The sequence below is a fragment of the Anomalospiza imberbis genome, chromosome 2, assembly GCF_031753505.1.
Source record: "Anomalospiza imberbis isolate Cuckoo-Finch-1a 21T00152 chromosome 2, ASM3175350v1, whole genome shotgun sequence".
NCBI lineage: Eukaryota > Metazoa > Chordata > Aves > Passeriformes > Viduidae > Anomalospiza > Anomalospiza imberbis.
The window spans coordinates 56,248,150-56,266,500 of NC_089682.1; the positions used below are offsets into that span (position 1 = coordinate 56,248,150).

At 40.3% G+C, this 18,351-nt stretch overlaps 1 protein-coding gene across 2 annotated transcripts in view; it reads left to right on the forward strand.

The window, feature by feature from the left end:
* Positions 1-18,351, forward strand: part of KATNAL1 (katanin catalytic subunit A1 like 1) — a 37,104-nt gene that overhangs the window by 6,689 nt on the left and 12,064 nt on the right. For both annotated transcript variants that reach the window (XM_068181172.1, XM_068181173.1), the window contains exons 2-4: positions 2,218-2,393; positions 9,750-9,910; positions 11,837-12,005. In XM_068181172.1, coding sequence (XP_068037273.1) covers positions 2,232-2,393; positions 9,750-9,910; positions 11,837-12,005 — 492 coding nt within the window. In that variant the 5' untranslated portion in view covers positions 2,218-2,231. The remainder of the gene's footprint in view (positions 1-2,217; positions 2,394-9,749; positions 9,911-11,836; positions 12,006-18,351) is intronic.

Here is an 18,351-nt window from a genome sequence, read left to right on the forward strand (position 1 = left end):
CAGAGGGTGGGAACTAGCTGTAATAAGGAGCAATGAGAGGTTGTAAAGGAAGTATGTGTTCTGTTTAATGGATTTCTAGGACTTGAATTCAGGAGTTCCTTAAAAATGTTTCATTTACTCGCTGTCTTTCACTACATATGCGGAAAACCTCCAGTGATTTGAGGAATGTTTTTCTTAACGGTGACAGGCTGGTTGTGAAGCACATCCTAACCTGGATGTGTTTGAAGAGAGGTCAATGGCTTCTGCCCCACATAGTGTTCTGTTCATTTATAAGCTGACTCATGAGATCTGAATGGGTTATAAACTATCTTCAGTTCCTATAATTTTATGCATTTCCTGTGCAATGTGGGTGACTTTTTTTTCCCCTATTAGTTACAATTTTCTGTATTTAAAAATTAAATTATCTTAGTTGCTGCTAATCCAGATCTTGGTAATGGTGTATCCTGCCCATGTCAGGAAACAAAATTAGGGTTGTCACCCTTTCCACCTTAGATTTTCTCCTGCCCAGTAGTTTACAACAGCCAGCGGGAATGCTGTGCAAGCTGAAATGTGCAGCACAGCATGAGGACAAGTAAAGCCCCAGTAAGTCCTGCTGTGCTTGGTGGAGTGTCAGCTGCAGGGTGGCAGCATGTTCTTGCTATCAGAGTCATCAGCCACATGCAAGCTGTGTGACCTGTGGGTTTAAGTGAGGGTGGCAGGTTTCCATGGCTTTGTTGCAGGGAGCAGGAGTGATGAGGTGGTGGAGCAGACCTGGTGTGCAGCTGTAGGTAGCAGTTAGGACCATCTGTGTGGCACCTTTGGGAGGTGCAGTGTGTGTTTGCTCAGGGCAGAATGAATTTCATGTGGATGTCTGTTTAATTTGTCAGGGGTTTGAATTTTGCTAAGCACAAGGGAATACAAAAGCATAAGACACATCCTCCTTATTGCCATCTTGCTCTTGTCTTGTCTGTTTATAAAACCTACTAATATTTTTATAACCCACTAGGATGTAAAAGGTTACTTCTCCCTGTTCTGGCTTCTGTCTGCTACCACCTTCTGTGTGCACTCCTGTAGCACGGGCTGTTTTCAGCTGTGTAGCCTGAACTGTGTTTGTATCCCTCCTTCCCAGTTTCTTCTTCACCTCCTTGGTCTTGCCAAACCCTTGATACAACTAGTGGACCACTCTCCAGAGCTGACCTCCTCCCTCTTGCTTAATGCAACTCTACATTGCATAGCTATGAATTGCAATTTTTTATTTTTCATTTCCAGAGATTTATATCTGGGTGAATGTCAGGGACCCCACACATACTGAGTCAGAGTACAAGGGAAAGGAACTGATGCTCTTTATCTGTGGTGAGAACCTAAACTTTGGGTCACATGAGATTCCGATAAAAGGGCAGGCACTGCTTCAATCCTGAACCTTAAATACAAACCTAGCTGTACAATACAGCTTAATTCTGAATGTCTGGGTTATTGCTTTCTTGACTGGTCACTGGGAAAAGCTGGGCTATAGATTTGCCTTAAAGTCATGCTGCAATTTGAGGACTAGGGGAGGGTTGTACTTTGGGAATCACTGTTCTAAGCAATGTTAAATTTGGATTGCAAACTCGGCCCTAAATCCCAAAGTGACATGTTAAATTTAATGAAAAAATTCAAGTCAGCATGTGGATGGTGGAGTACTTTGAAAGAATATTTAAACAGAATGAGGCTCTCAACTTTGTCTATAGTAGAGCAGTCATTCAACCATATCATAATCTCATTAGGGTGAGGGCTCTTGAAAGTGTGAAGTGCAGACATCCCTGATGCTGGTTGGCACATTTAGGCATGTATGTAATACAACTGAATAAAAAGCAATTTAATGCCTCGTGTGATTTGTGATTCACAGCTGATGGCTGCTAATACATTGTGGTGATCTGCAAATTAAAGTTGAGTTTGTTAGTTTCAGTGTGGGAAGGGCATTTAATTTCGTTGCATTAACTTAACAGGACTGGGGCCAAAGGCAACAAAGAAGTTGTATTTTTAATCACTATAAAAGAGTTACAATTCTTGATCTGAAACCTTAGGCTAGTAAAGAGATACTCCAGACATAAATGGTTGTAGAAGAGCAGGACTGGACGGGAGCAGTGCTGGAAAGACACAATTCAGCTATGAGAAAAATAATAAAACTAAAGCATTACTGTCTGAATTATTCTACAGCATGTAAAATTCATTTTTTCTGGTAATTATGTTCTCTTTTAGATTTCTGAGTGAAGATGAATTTAGCAGAGATTTGTGATAATGCCAAAAAAGGAAGAGAATATGCACTCCTTGGGAATTATGACTCTTCTATGGTATATTACCAGGGTGTCATCCAGCAAATCCAGAGACATTGCCAGTCGATCAGAGATCCAGCAGTTAAGGGCAAATGGCAACAGGTAGGGTGGAAATAACATTGCTTATATTCTATTACTTGTTATTTGAAAACCACACTACACCTCCCAAACCTTATAAGACGCAGAGGACTTATATTTCAGTGATGTTGGCAACAGTTGTTGTACAATATTGTTGATATTAATGGGAAAATAATTTTCATGATGTGTTCAAAAGGAATTCTATTGTTCTAACTGAATCGATTATTTTGTTGTTTTCACTTAGGATGTCTGTCTAATTCCTGGTCTGTTTCTGTCTGCATTCTCTCTGTGACTGTATACTTTTGAAAAAATTAAGGATTTTCTTTTCCTCTTGTATCTTTTGGCCATCTGATGTCCAGTAAACTAAAATGTGAGTGGGTGGGTTAGCATCACTAGAATTGTTGTCTGAGTAGCAGCTAACAAAATGACTATAGTGTACAAATTTGGATCAGGTTTCTAAAACTGCAAGTCATACTCTTAGCCTGAATCTTGCACACATCCATCTCCCTGCTAGACATAGTACTGTTGAACTCATGGAAGTAATCTGCAGGTGAAATATAAGAACCCCATCTATTTATTACTTTCAGTATTTAAGTATTCCTCACATTTTTGGCCCATTTTTCATGGTACAAACTGTGTTCTATAAACATAAAAAGGAGGAAAACCATATAAAGATGTTTCCTAGAATAAAGAATTCATGTTACATAAAGACCATGTTTTGAAAGAATAATGTATCTCCTATGAAAGATACAATTTTGCAGTAGGTAGCTAAAAAGATGATTTCAGTAAGTTTTTCTAAATATCATATGTTTAAATGGTATCACCTAAAAACAGAAGCAAATTTTCCTTTTTTGTTGCAGCAGCTGATTTGTTTATAGGTTTGTGTTTGAAACTTCTGACACTAACATAGAGTATTTTATGTATTGATAAGTACAACACTGTTGAAAATCACTTTGTAGTTACAGTACTATTCATAGGTGTTTATCATGGAACTGTAGAAGTCTGTTTGTGAAGAGCTTGTCTGCAAAGCATGTGCATGTGCATCCAGCAGAGATAGTTTTCCTGGTAATGTAGTAAGCTGGATGTTGTATAGGAGATATTCACATTCAAGTACTTGTATTCAAGCTTTTTCCCACCCCAGGACGTGCTGGTACAAGGTGTTCATGCCCAGTACATGTCCTTAGTTCTTGCCAAACTTGTAACTGATGTGAAGGTAGAGTATGAGGATTTCCTCATTCTGCAGCTGAACCACTGCATTTTCTTCACATCTAGTATTTAGTGTTTCCTCTGATGACACTGATTCTTCCAATAAACTTTCAGCAGCTCATGTGTTTTGAAGGTTCACTCAAGTCTCGTGTTATTGTGTGTTGTTTGAACTGCTTCAGAGAAGCCTGTGAACCATTGAATGTGTGCTACACATTGGAGACAAACCTCAAGTACAAAAGGACCATTAACACAGTTTCCAGGATTTATTCCCTGGGGAAGGCAGCTGTCTCTCCAGCAAAGGATCTGAAGTTGGCACCTTCTCAGAAATTATCCCCTTTAGGCAAAAGAAGAATAGCCCCTGACCATGTCACATAAATGCTTTAGAGATCTGTCCCAAATAAGATCTGCAGCAGGTGGGGTAGCGTCGGTCATGCTGTGCACTCATGTTAATTCTGAAACTTCCCAACACAGTAGTAGCAGATGAGCTTTGTCAGAATATTGCTTTGCTGTTACTGGTGCCAGGCTCAGAGACAAACAGCAAAAAGTAAGAAGTGTGACTGAAAAAAAAATGAAGGGCTTCATCCCTAGGTTATTTGCCTTCTCATTCATTAATGGGAACAAAATGATACAGCCCGAGAGCAAACGATGCAGCCCTGGAACTACTAGCTTATCCATACCAGAGCTTGCATGTTTTGGTGAGACCTATAGAGATAGACCTGCTTTCTTTACCCACTCTTTATAAATAATTGTTGTGTTTTCTCACTCCTTGAGACAGACTAAGAGGGAGTCTGATAATGTGGATGTTAGCACTACTTTCCAGCTCCAACATCCAAACTGTCAGTCGCAGTCAAGGAGCTGTCTTGACAGACAACCTGTTCTGAAAAAAATTTAACTGAGAAGTTGGATCACAAATAACATTCATTCACAGTATTAAAGCAACAGCTAGATATTAATATTAGATCTTCCTCATTAAAGTGTTATGCCATACACATTATGTAAGTTTAGCGAATTTCAGGTCCAACCCACTTGGTACCAGTAATGTGCAGAAGCAAAAGATTCCCATACCAGTGTGGTTGTTGCAAGTGGCTTGAGAAGAAAAGCAACCCTTAAGTCATGTTAAGGGGATTAATGCAGTTGATTTTTACCTGAAATTCTGTCTCCTCAAGCATATGGAACTAGCCTGTTCTTCAGGTTCTTCAGCTTCTCCACCTTCTCCATCATCTGAGGTATCTGGAGAGGATAATACCACTGATACCTTTTGGGGGTGGAGTTTAGCAATCACTAACACTGTGTAGGTAGAGCTTTTACTCTTAAATGTCCATGCAGGTAAGTGCTCAAAAGAGAAGGTTGTTACTTAAACTAGTTCTTCTCTGGGATGTACTGTCTGCATACGCATTCACAATCTTGAACCTTTTGAAGGATTCCTGGGATGCTGAGTGTCGGTATGAAGCATCCCCTTCCTTTATGTATGGTTTGTGTGCAGCTCACTAACAGGGTTTTTGTCCTACTGATACTTCTGAGACAGTGAATTAAGTTTCATGTGTTTGTGGACACGTTCCATTGTAAAACAAAAATGTTCATTTGAGGAACATCTCAAAGAATGGTTCCAACTGTGGCTGTGTCGCTGACCAACTTACATCTCTTACATGCACCATTGTTCTTCCTGTTTGATGTCTTCTTAACAGTGGGTGCTCCATCCTGAATAGGTACCTCATGCCTGATGGATCTGCTTTGTTGTCTTGTGTATGACAGAGGATTTTCCCGGTAGTTTATTGAGCAATGTCAAAGCCCAGGTGAACCAGAAGTAGTTGGGATTTTGGGTCAGATTCCCAAATGCTCTTGATCTACTTCTCTTTGCATAGGTGTCATTGTTTTAAACTTGCTACAGATTGGTCTTGACAGAATGATGTTCTGTGCAAGTATTTGTTGGGCTGTATTTCATGTCACACAGAGAGACAGCTTCAGCTTTGCAACTGGGCATCTTGATTACGAGGATTCCTCCTAGTTGGAGCTGATGGTTAGGATAAGGAAGAATATGAACATGTTAACATCTTTTCCCCTTGGAACAACGGACTGGTTCACTTATAGTTAAAGCAGAACTACTTCTGGGAATTCCAAATCAGTGCTAACCAGGGAAGAGGGATTTTGTTACTGTCTGGCACACCCTGGAGATCTTAAACAGGGCAAAAGATGCATGCTGAGGATCCACCAAAGCAGAGACATGACAGCATAAGAATTCCTCTGACTTAATGGAAAATTCACAGCCATTGATCATCTCTTGACTGGTTTGTCTTGGGGATATCAGGGTGAGCTGCTCTCGAGACCCGTCCTTGTCTTGCATACAGGGAGTTTCCAGCTTGCTCTTGGGTTGGCTGAGTGTAGCATCATTTGCATCTTCATTCCTAGGCCTCCTGAGCTCATTTAAAAAAGAAAAAGTTACTTTGTTGTGCTTTGAGTTTGGCTGACAGGTAGGCATATTAATTCATGTAAATGCAGGCTGGGACTGAAAAGATTCAAAATCAGAAGCAACTCGTCCTTACCAAAACTTAAAGGTAGGTTTAGTCTCATGTCCACTACTGTGAACTTTACTTGTGTTGACATTCTCCCTGTTTATTCTGAGAGAGTTTCTTGGCTGTTGCAGTGTTTTTACTAGACAGCTGGCTTGTAGGAACGAGCAGCTTAAGTGACAGTTCAGCAGCTGCAGAATGACAGCAGAGTGTGCCCCTGGGAGATAGAACTGGCTTACGACAAGGCCAGCGGCTGTCAAGCAAAACCTGCTGCGTGTTAGAACCATGTGCTCTGTGTTGCACAAGAGCTGAGAACACAGGGGCCTCCACTGGAGCTCAGGCAGGAGTTCAATGATTCCCTGAGTGCTTGGAGCATCCAGCAAGGCACCCTCACTGACTGTGGTCACTGGTGCAGGTGCACTGACTAGGTGCACTGTATTCCTGCTTAAAGAATAAAGGGTAAATTAAATTCTTCCTTTTATTACTTCAAACACATTTTGATCAATCTGTGCTTTTGTTGTTTTTTGCTTCATGCCTGCTTCATTAACATTGAGTAGGTTACCTCGTGATTAATTAAGAAACATTCTGTGGGTAACTCATGAATAGGTGTCATTATAGGAGCTATACCTTCACTCCGTGGGATTAGACAGGGTTGCAGGGTATCTATTTTGGATATGGTTTAGGGACCTTTTATTTTCACTTTTTAAAAGATCAAGCTTTTTGAATAGCTAACACTAATTGCAGGTAGTAATTTCAGGTTTGGAAAACACTTAGAGATAAACTTGATCAGTTTTTCTTCAGCAAAAGAAAAATCCCACACATTATTTGTATTTACCAAGGTACAAATACCCATGCTTATTGCAATGGGTATAGAAGTACAAGCTCTAGCATAGCAAATAAAAGCTGGTGATGGAAAAGGTATAACAGTTGCCAGATTATGAAATACAGAGATACTCCCTGAAATGGGTTTTGTAACTACCACTAAGAACGAGTGAACTCAATTCTTGTTCACTGTGTTTTATATCCATATGATAGGATGTGTTTTCTGCTTGGTTACTGGAAATTCTTGAGGTTGGCATGTCAAAACAAAGCTGTGAGGCCATCCTGTGGGCTGAAAGTCTTTTTAATTGGGCCTTCCAATGTCACCCAGTGCCCAGAGGAGGTGATGTGGCTGGTAGGGGCAACTGCTGTACCAGAGCCTGGCTCTGGGGACCAGGCAGCTTCACACAGTAGCTGAATCCAGCTAACATCCTGCCATGCCTAGAGAGACCAAGCTCTTCCCTACCTTTTCTTCTTTCCATCTGCGCCAGCTTCTCTCCCTCCTCTGCCCCCTGTCCTTTTTTTTTTTCCCCTGGGATTTACCTGATCACAGGATGGTGTGCATGTGCAGCTTGCTAACCCAGCAGAAGTGTCAGTTTTTTTGTTTTTTTTTTTTTACCCTCCTAGGCCATTTTTTTTGCAATTTTACCAACCTGTCTTACTGTATTGAGATGCCAGAATTGAACCCAGAAAAGCAGGGGCAGAGTGTGGTTGGGGAGAAGAAGTGAAGGGAGTTTTTTCTGTTTGGCAGTGGTGAGCTCCTAACTTGGCACACTATCTCTTGAAACTGCTTAAATATAAATAACTTAAAAGCTTTTTTCAGGCTCTCTAAAACCTGAGCTGGAGCCTCCTAAGGGTTCTGGCACATAATGGTGTGTATGATGGGGGGCAAGGAGACTGGGTGAGTCTAAAGCAGTGATTTTTCCATTTGCATCCTTCCTAGGTTGCTTCAGAGTGGCAGTGATCACTGAAAGACACTGCTCAGTCAACTTCATAATTGTGGCACAGCCTTTTTTGGCCAATGTCTGGGTTGTTTCTCAACTGCAAGGAAGTCTTTCTGCACGTGTTTCATCTGAGTCAGTTTCTCTAAGGCCTCTAGGAGTTTATGGCTGGTTTTCCTTTGTGGTCCACACATTGAGGATTCCTTGTTGATTGATTTGCCAGGTATTGACTAAGAAGTAGAGTGTGTATTTCAGAGTTTGGTCTGCTCAGGTCTGGCTAAGAGATGGCTGGCAGACGTTAAGTCTATTTTCATCTTCCAAAGCATCAAATGGTCACTTCCCCTCAGTTTTCAGATACCATCCTCTTGCTTGTCCAGTGAGGTGAAGGACAGCACACTGGCTTTTAGTGCTAGAAAGCTGTTTTCCACCAATTTCTCTGCATGTGTTGGAAGGCTGATAGAAGGAATCCTGTCAGTACTCTTGGAGCACTGGAGTAGCTGTCTCTTGTGGAGTTGTGCCCTGGAGGATTTATGCTGTATCATTCTTTTGTACCTCACAGCAGCTGTTTGGCTGGATTTATTTTCAGACAGCACGATGTGTGTGAAGACAGTTTGAAGGAACCAAGTTAGTAATCAATCACATTTGTAACTCAGCTGGAAGCTCTCACATTGGGGAATGTGTTCACTGATTGTGTGATGAGAAAGCAAAGAGAGCAAAGCAGGGCAGGAATAATCCTGCCTGAGCTGGATGTCTTGTGTCTTTGGAAAGATACAGTCACCCCATCTGGAATGAGCAAGAAGGCTGCTTTGCCCTGGGAAATGATCAAGATCTTCCTGTACTTAAGGCTCTTTTTGTACAGGTGTTCATAAACCTTCTGGTAAAGTAAATGCAGTGTTTTAAGATCTGTTCAGGGCCTTGGGGATTTACCCTTCTCTTTCCCTCTGTCCACGCCAGTATCTTGCTGATGACAGTCACATATATTAATAAAATCATGGTGGAAACTCTCAAGCTGGAAGGAAGTCATAAGGATCATTGAGTCCAGCTCCCTACTCCTACCTAAAACTAAATCACATGACTTAAGAGCATTGTCTAGACACTCCTTGAACTCTGGCAGACTTGGTTCCATGATTGCTTTACTGGGGAGCATGTTCCAGTGGCTGACTACCCTCTCAGTGAAGAACCTAATGTCCAATCTCAACTTGCCCTGATGCAGCTTTATTCCATCTCTTGTGTCCTATCTCTGGTCCCCAGGGAGAGGAGATCAGCAGCTCCCTCTCCACTGCCTGCCTTGAGGAAGTTGTAGACCACTGTGAGGTCACTCCTCAGCCTTCTCCTCTCCAAGCTGAACAAGCCAAGTGACCTCAGCTGCTCCTTATAAGTCTTGCCCTTGTCCTTTCACCATCTTAGTTGCTCTCCTTTGGACACACTCTAATGTTGTGCTCCTCACAGGCTTCATTTTGTAATATTATATTTTAATGATTTGGCTGTTTTTATAACTAGGACATCAGAGACTGTAATCAGAGATCTTTTATGCTAAAATAGTAGCAAATTACTGCAGATCTGCCAACAGCACCCTTACTAGTATGAGAGTATGTGTGCATACATGTCAACATACACACATAAATCCAAGCATCAGCACATGTTACGGAAGAGCGATCACTGTGTTTGCAATCATGTCTGGTCAGGACATTAACAAGCAGGAAAATGAACTCAACAGAGATTCAATTGTTTATGCTGTTGTTAAAGGTCTGTTATCACCCTGATAGGTCTGGGGTTTGTGAATAGGAAGACTTGGGAGTCCCTGCCTTTGAGGTTAGCATATGTTCTCGAGGTACTTTCTATGTTTGTTTGGTTCTTTTTAAAGTTTGAACTGTAACAATTTTAAAATAACATACGTATTTCTCAAGGTCCGACAAGAATTAGTTGAAGAATATGAACAGGTTAAGAGCATTGTCAACACTTTAGAGAGTTTTAAAATGGACAGACCTCCAGATATCTCTGTATCCTGTCAAGATGAGCCTTTCAGAGATCCAGCTGTTTGGCCTCCTCCTGTTCCAGCTGAACACAGGTAAGGAGAGGCTCAAGCAGAGTGGGTGGAATAAAGGTGGGTTGCGATAATTTTGTATTTGTTTTTGAATGCTTCTGTAACATGAAAATCACATTTAATTTACACATTTATTACACTTAATTTAGTCACTTGTAATAAAGAATAAATTTAATTCATTGAGAAAAAAGTATTTAAACTACAGTCAGATTTATTTCTGACATTCTAAAGAGAGTCACTCCTTTATTCTGGTAGGAGTAACTAAGTACCTGGAACTAGAGTCTGCTGCAGAGGTAAGTGGGCTTTTGGTAACAGCTGATGTTCTCATGTACAAGGAGAAAACTTTTCCATTTCAGTTTATTTGAGCAAAATAATTAATTGATGCCTGAAAAATGTGCAAGGAGCTGGAACTGAAGGATCTCAAAGGACATGGTGGTTAGAAATCACTCCCTAGCTACAGATAGTTCAACCTGTGTTTAATCCATTGGTTAGTTTAATTGCTAAACTTGTTCTGTTACACATAGTAACCATATTTAAAGTAACTTCAGTTAGCTAATAGATTTTTTAAAATAGATGCTTGTGCATTTTCTGAAATCCCTATTTTCAACCTGCTAGTTAGAAACAGATTCAGCTTACAGACAAAAATAGCATTTATCATGCTAATAATTTTTAAAATAAGAACACAGAATTTTAACATGTATACTCACGTAAGTAAAAGAGCAAAATAAAATGAGATATCTTGGTTAACAGAAAGAAATACCAAGCTTATTTATAACTTTCTGTGCTTTATGATTATCAAAAAGATCTTTGCTTTTCAAAAAAAAAAACAAACCTAAGAATATAAGTGTAAAATTATATTAATGCTGAGTACTTTTGTGAGTGGTAGAAATAACTCAGATTTTCTGTGGTAATGTTATGTAAAGTTCAAGATGTATTTATTCTTGTATTTTCCTTAGTGGTAAAGCCCAAATAGTTCATCTGCTTCTTTTAAGCTGAAATTTAAATCTTGTGCAAATAAGTAAGGAAACTTAGGCACTGTTTTATGCTGTTAAGTTTAAAAAAAATGCATGAAAAGCAAAATGTTTCCATTGTATCCAGCAGTGTGTTTAAGAATGTGTTTAATTTAAAGCATATTCCAGGAAAATGTTTTTGGGGTGAACAAATTTTGAGTTACAAAACAAGATTCAGTGCAAGATTCAATAATGGACACTTACTAAATTTGGGTGACATTCCTGGCTGTTTATTTTCGTTCTGTATTTCAAATTCAATCCCTAGAGAAAAATTACAATGATGCCTTGTCTTAAAACCAAATTCTTTCTCCTCATTCTACTGCTGAGTACTCTTTGACATTGTGGGTGATGTACACAAATGTAGGTGATTGCAGTTTGGCTCTGTTTGCTTTTGCTTTCCAGGCAATTTTTATATTTTGACATTTTCACACAGGGGAATGAAGTCAGAGGTAGGCGGATTGTTTAAAATCCTCTCTGTTTTGTTTTGGGGCCTGGCAAAGCTTTTAGCCATCTTTTTTTTTTTTATGTCTCTATTTTTAAAATCTTTATTTTACCAGGAATGTCACCTGTTTGTGTAGAATTTGTGCATGTGAATGTAGCCTAATATAATCTCCTGGTTTGGAGTCAGAGGAATATTCAATTTGAAGACTTTTACTAAATTGTTTCCTCTTTTGTTACATGGGTGTTGTTTTATTGTAAGACTGATTAGGAGTACTGATCTGATAATGTTGTTAGCTTTTTCTTTTGCATTTTTTCTTCTTACTTTGGGTATCAGACAGAACCAGGAATATGGTTTTGGATTTGCAGATATAGGGAAATAAGGCTTAGGATCTTGGCAGCTTTAGTAATAATGTATTAAGGCAAATTAGAATCCTTCCTTCTTAATGTTGCTCTTTTTTTGCTGTTTTTAGCATGTTTTTGTTGTGGTTGCTGTTGCTAGGGCTCCACCTCAGGTAAAACGTCCCAACCGAGATGGAAAATCTTTGAAGAAAGACTCCCCAGGACTTCAGCCCCGTGGGCCCGCGGGCAGAGCACATGTGGTGTCCAAGGGGGAGAAGTCTTCAGGCAGCCGTGAAAGGGAGTCCAGAGCCAGAGGAAGAGATGACAAGGTAAGAAGTGGGAAAGGACTTGGCAGGGAGGTGTTGTGATGCAGCAGGTGGCAAAGGGAAGCACTCTTAGTCATGTAATACAGATAATAAAAAGTCACAATCATCCAATGTAGGAAAATTTAGTGCTTTCTTTTTCCCCATGTTCAAAGCATGTATCATGTTGATATTTATTAATAATTACATCAAATTAAGAAAAGCTCTGTCATGTTTGCTCTATCTTGGTTCAAGACTTTTTTGAGGAAGGGAAGCATAGTGTCCTGTTGCTGAGGGTATCTTATCCTTTGAGTGAAGACCATGGGCTTGTCTCTAATCTCTAAGTGTCATTCAGGCATAAAGTCCCTTCTCCTCCTTTTCTCCCATGTTTGGTGTGTTTTTTTTTTTTTTTTTTTTTTTTGTTTTGTTTTGTTTTGTTTTTTCCTTAAAGGAATCCAATACAGGGATTTTGTAAAGATATTAATATAAAAAGTGCAAAAGTGAGACCGGTGCCCTTCCCTAGACTTGAAGCATTATGAATGGAGTTCTACAGTACCATTGCCTTTGCCATACCATAGTATAATTTAGGCATGCCCAAGAGTTCAGAACAGTTCCATAAATGCATTGATGATAGGTAAATCTGTGCCAAATTATTTGAAGTTACATATTTGAAAATTATATGAGGGACAAGTATTAAAACCAAACTCCAAGCAACTTTCATTTTCTCTGGTTTATGAAAGGGGTTTTGTATTTATTATAGTGTTTAAAAATAAGCTTATTGGAACTCTTTTATTTTAAAAGTAAAAGCAATTAATTAAACTAGACTAATTTGGAGATACTTTCTTCTGAAGATCCATGAAAAAGAAGCAGTGCTGAAGTGAAAGAAAAGGAGAAACAGTGATTCACTATAAAGTGGTGATGTCAAAAACAGGACTATTTCATGGCTGTAAAAAATGTCAGTGTGCTAATCGCCTTTTCTTAGACACTTGTGTTTTTAAATTTAACTGTGGAGTTAGTGCCTGGAGCCCAAGGACTCTGTGGTATTAGTTATCCACGTTGAGACTGTACTGAAGTGGCATTACTTTCCTGACAAGGATACAAGACATGCCCTCCTATGGGGGCACACAGTATTGTACAGATCTTGAGAGATGAATAAGGAAATATTTAGGCCAGTTTTCTTCCAAAATTTGGTAAGTTCCTTTGTGACCTTTCTATTGCACTTCTTGACAGTTTAGGAATAACTCAAAGATATGCTTTTTCCATCATAAATTGTTTTCTGATACACAGGAAAAGTCTTAAATTATCCTAGCCCTTATGACCATCAGAAGGTAGGGCCAGGCACATTTTCAGCAGTGCTACTGAGCGACTGTACAGATCAAGCAATTTAGAAATCTCTCTACCCTGGATCAGTAAGATTTAAAATAACAAGTGTGCCTCCTGCAAGCTATAAAAACCTCGTGAAGATCTGTGAAATTATTGAAAGATTTGCCAGCTATATGGGGAATTGGAGTCATAGTGTGTGACAGGTTCACCAGATGTGCTTGTGTAAGGCAGCCTTCAAAGTCTTAGCTCTAATGAGGGTGAACTCTGCTCTCCAAGCTTTCCGGTGATGAGCATTATAGGGCTTTACTATAAGGAGCCTACAACAACATGACTTGTATAATACTTGTCTCTGGGAATAATGTGATTAACAGTACTACTGCTGTGAGGTACAGGAAAGTCATGAAGGTGTTCCATTTAATATGGTACATTTTAAACACTGCTCTTATCTGAATAAATTGGTCACTAGGTGGCAGAAGGAAAATATGTCTACTCCTCAAAAAATTCCAATACATGTGCTCTTGTATTCCCCTTTGTCTAGCTCCTGGGTGGTTATTCTAGTTCCTTTGTCTGGGGTATGTGACTGAAAATCACCCCAGGTTGCAAATCCTTATGTGGTATGTAATGGTTCTTGTAAGAGATCCGTGATTTGCCTTTGAGAAAGACTTTCAATGAAAGAAGAAATAGCCAGGTGTGGGAAGTGGAAGAAGTTAATGCAACTTCCTATATTTTGCACACAGGCATAAAAATAGGTTTACCTGTCAGTTTTATCCTTTCTTAGTTTACAAGTGTTTGTTCTACAGTTTCTGAGTTTGAACCATCAAGCAGCTTTGCTCTGTAGACTGCTATGTTGAATCAAAGAGATTTGGTAGCTCATCATGTTCAGTTGAACATGAGAATAATAAAAAGAATAATAAAAATACTAGGGCAAACCTGAAGCTTTAAATTAAGTAACCAGGTACCTTTTCTCCTACTAAATATTTCAGCTCTGTAGTTTTTGGGTTTGGGTGCTAGGCTAGGACTACTTAGAACATGTAATGAACTGTCCATTTCCTAAGACGTTGACTGCAGTGTAATAGGTTGCATGCTGTCCTGGCAATAATACCACAACGTAACACATATATTTTTTCAAGCTAAATGTAAGTATAGTACATATATTTCAGAAATGCTCTGCCTCACTTGAAACAAATGCCTTATTTCACTGTTTCTCCTCTCCAGACCATAACATATTTTCATTCTGACAGTAACCATCTTGGGATAGGTAATTTTAACCTAAGTATGCCAATAAAATTACAGTTTTTAGTGCTATATAAAACAATTTTGAACTAAAACCACCAGTTTGTGTCTGTCCACTAAATCCTTATCTGTCTTTTTTTTTTCCTAAAATACTGCTTTCAATTTTTTTTTCCTTCTTAGTTCCACTGGAAATTATTAGGCTTGTTCTCAGGGTACCTTCTGCTGAAGCATTACCAAGAATTTTACCTTCTGTTTAACAGCTCAGTTTAAAGAGGCAGCATGAATGCTACCAGTATGTCTTTTAGAAATTGCATAATACCACTTTTTTAGGAATACTCTTTAGATTATTTAGACTGTCAGTGGATAAGTACAGTAAATATTATGAAGGATATGAAACAGCCAAGGTCTGTGCAGCCATATCAGTGAAGTGAATATTAACATCAAGGAAGGTATGACTTAATAAATTAAATTATTTTTGATTGATTATCCTCCTGTGCATCACTATGACATGAGATGAGATAGTTGCATTTAGGTGAAAGCACAGACCTCCATGCATTGGGTCTGGAAGGCTGCATAATCTCCATCTGAAAACTCTGAAAGAACTGTTGGATGAAATTTCAGGGCTGGGAGCACATTTTTACAGTAAAATTTACTTAGTCTGATGCTGTCTTATGTGAATGGTGAGTTGTGTTGACAATGCCTCTATTGAGAAGGGGAAAGGAAAAGCGATCCAGGCTAATCGGAGTTGTTAATTTTTATATGTTTTACAACAAATTTAGAGTGGATGAAAAGCTAAAGACTTGGAACTAATTGAAAAGTGGAATAGAGTGAAATACGGTTTCTTAAGCAAAGATGTTGCCTCTGCCAGGATTTCTTTAGAGTTCTAGTTAATGTCTTATAGAAAGAAATCAATCTACCCGGGTACCACATGGGAAGCAATTTGTTAATTTAGTGTGTGGTGTAGAGGAATTTTGAAGTGGGATTAGGCAGCAAGGGAAAAGTAAACAAGCAGTACTGAAAGGAGGTGGCAGTCAACTGGCACATCATTTTTGACTCTTGCTTTGTATTTAAATTAATATTTTTGTGCCAATTTAACTTGGCTCAAAAAGGAGGCATGCACTAACTGAATTTGCTCATGACACAAAGTTGGGAAGCACCATCACCAGAAAAGGCAAATGAGGCTGTTGCACAGGAAGAATTAGATGACTCTGTGTTGGAATCATGGAAATGTTCAGCAGTGCAGAGCAGGAGGCTGTGTTCTTGGAAATTATAACAAGAATTTCTGCTAGGAGCTGGGAGCTCAGCAGTAGAGGAGAAGATGGATTTGGATGTATCAGCAGAAACTGGATCAGGCTGAACTTCCATTTGGTATATTACCTTTTCCTGGTGGTGGTGGGACGGGCTGGCTGTGGGGTGAGGCACAGTCAGGTGCCACCTTTGGCTTTGGCAGTGAGGGGTGGAGGCTGCATGTGATAGTTGTTATTTGGCATTTGTATGCAATGGGAAGAACCTACAGGAAGGCAAGGTGTCTTCAGAGTCCAGTTCTGGCCATTACAGCCCTCAGGGTTATTCTATGTGATTAATCAGCTGAGATTGCTTTAAAGGGGTGGACAGTATGATAATGCTATGTATGTGAATGTAAACAAAATCCCAGATTGTTGAAGTGTTACCAGCAGAGAGAAGAGATACCTGTGCCATTATAGGGGATCTGGTGAGAAAACAGCTGGAGTATTTTGTGTACAACCACATTCAAGAAAGATATGTTAACATTAGGAGGGAGAGAAAAAAAAAAGCGTTTCCAAAGTGGGTAATTATGTTCAGTTTATGTTCCAAAAGGAGAATTAGTTTGGTAAACGAAGGGAGAGCACAAGCAAGTGTACAAGCAAGTGTATCAGTGTGGTGGACACACCAAGAACTGCTGAAACTATTGCAGAAACTTAGTACAAGAGTAGAAATAACATCAATTTTGGAAACAAGGTTTTTGTTCCAATGTGTTAGTGCAGGTCTAATAGCTCTTCCTGATGGAAAGGACAGCTGATTTCTAAGTGTATAGACAGATTTTGGGTGCCTGAAATTATGCGACAGGATTGCCAAGGGTGAGAGTAGTCTTTTGCAGCCCTGTATACCTATCTGGTGGCATACCTCCTTAGAGAGAAGCCATCACGACAGCTTTATTTAAAGCTATTTTGTGAAAGTAATACCCAAAGAGATGACTGGAAAAAATATGCTTACTCCTGCTGCCTAGTTTCAGGTGACATTTTTTAAAAATCATTATTTCTAGTCTATGCTCACTTATCTGCTGACTGAGAATTGCAGGTTGGACCAGTTTCGTACCAGCATTAATAGTCTTATTACTTGTGAAAACTACAACTACTTTAAATCTTGGTTTAATTAAGGAACTGGGGGGAAGGGGAAAAAAAAATCCAGTGTCACTACAATGACAGCCGAGGGGATGCTGAGAGCACGTCTGCCCGCTGGCCACCCTTCTCCATCGTTCCGCGGGCGAGACGTTCCGCAGGGGCAGGAGAAGCAGCGGTCAGGCACAGCACGTCCCGCAGGAGCGGGGCCGGGATCGGGGCCGTGCTGCCGCCCCGCGGCCGCGCCGGGGCTGCCGGCGCCCTCCCGGCCCCGGGCCTTCCTTCCCCCTTTGATTTTTGGATTTGTGTTCCGCTCCGCTGGGCTGAGCTGCGCCGTCTGCCCGCCGGGCTCGGGGGCTCTCGGGGCTGCCCGTGGCCCAGCGTGCTGCAGCCAGCCGCCCTCCCTGCTCCTGCTCTTCACGTCCTGCCTTTACTCGGTTTCACTCAGGAAAAAACAAAACCCAAGCGCAACAAGATAAACCAATTGTTCTGTGATGTGCAGAACAAAATTTTCTACTAGGAATGCCAGTCCATTGCAGAACAAGAGGAATATGTAACAGACAGCAAATACCCTTCATTTCATTGTCCTGTTTTCGTCTTCTTTTTTTTTTTTTTTTTTTTTTTTTTTTTTTTTTTTTTTATGGTTACATTTGGATTCCATTTTATCTCACCTGAAATCTTGAAAACTCCAGAGGGTGTCTTTCGCCGTTTCCTTTTTACACCAGACCACTACATTTTTTACACCAGCTCTTTGCTTAAACACAACTCCGAGCTTCGTTTCCATTGCAAAAAGCTGAGTTAGGAGTACTAAACAACACAAGAGTTCGCTTGGAAGCAAGAAATAAAAGCAGTGGGAAGATAAACCACTCCCTCACAAGTCGTCGTGGGCAAAAGGCAACTGGGAGGCGTGTAATCGCTACCTTTTTGTTTTTCCACTGCGAAGTTATTTGTGTGTCTCCAGCTGCCTCTCAACCCGCCTTCGTCTAGGATGCTTTTGTCCAGGCAGCTGGGATTCTTTAACTTGCTGCTGATAGTGTTTAGAAGCTGAGTTAAGAGTCCTAAAGTAGCTCCCCACTCAGCCCCTCCGTTAAACCAGCGCAGCTGCTTTTCAGGCGCCCTGAATGGTGGGAGGGGAAGCGATTTCCTTCGGAACTGAGAGAGGAGGAGCGTGAGCCCTGGTGCTTCGAAGGGAAAATGTTACTTCTGCCCCATAAGCTGAACGAGCTGTGGAAGTATTAACCAGAAACTCTGGGCCATGTGGGGCAGAGGCAGAGTGTGGCTTGGTCACTGAGGTAGCATTGGTGTGCTGCAAAAACTTTTGTAGTCTAAGAAGCCTGGGTGTCTTTGGGGCTTCTTTAGGGCTTTTGGTGCAGCCCTTAAATAAATACGACATTTGAAAAGCATTTTAGTTGTTTGTGAAGCTGGCCTGCGAATGAGAAGCAAGACATAGATAGTTTGTA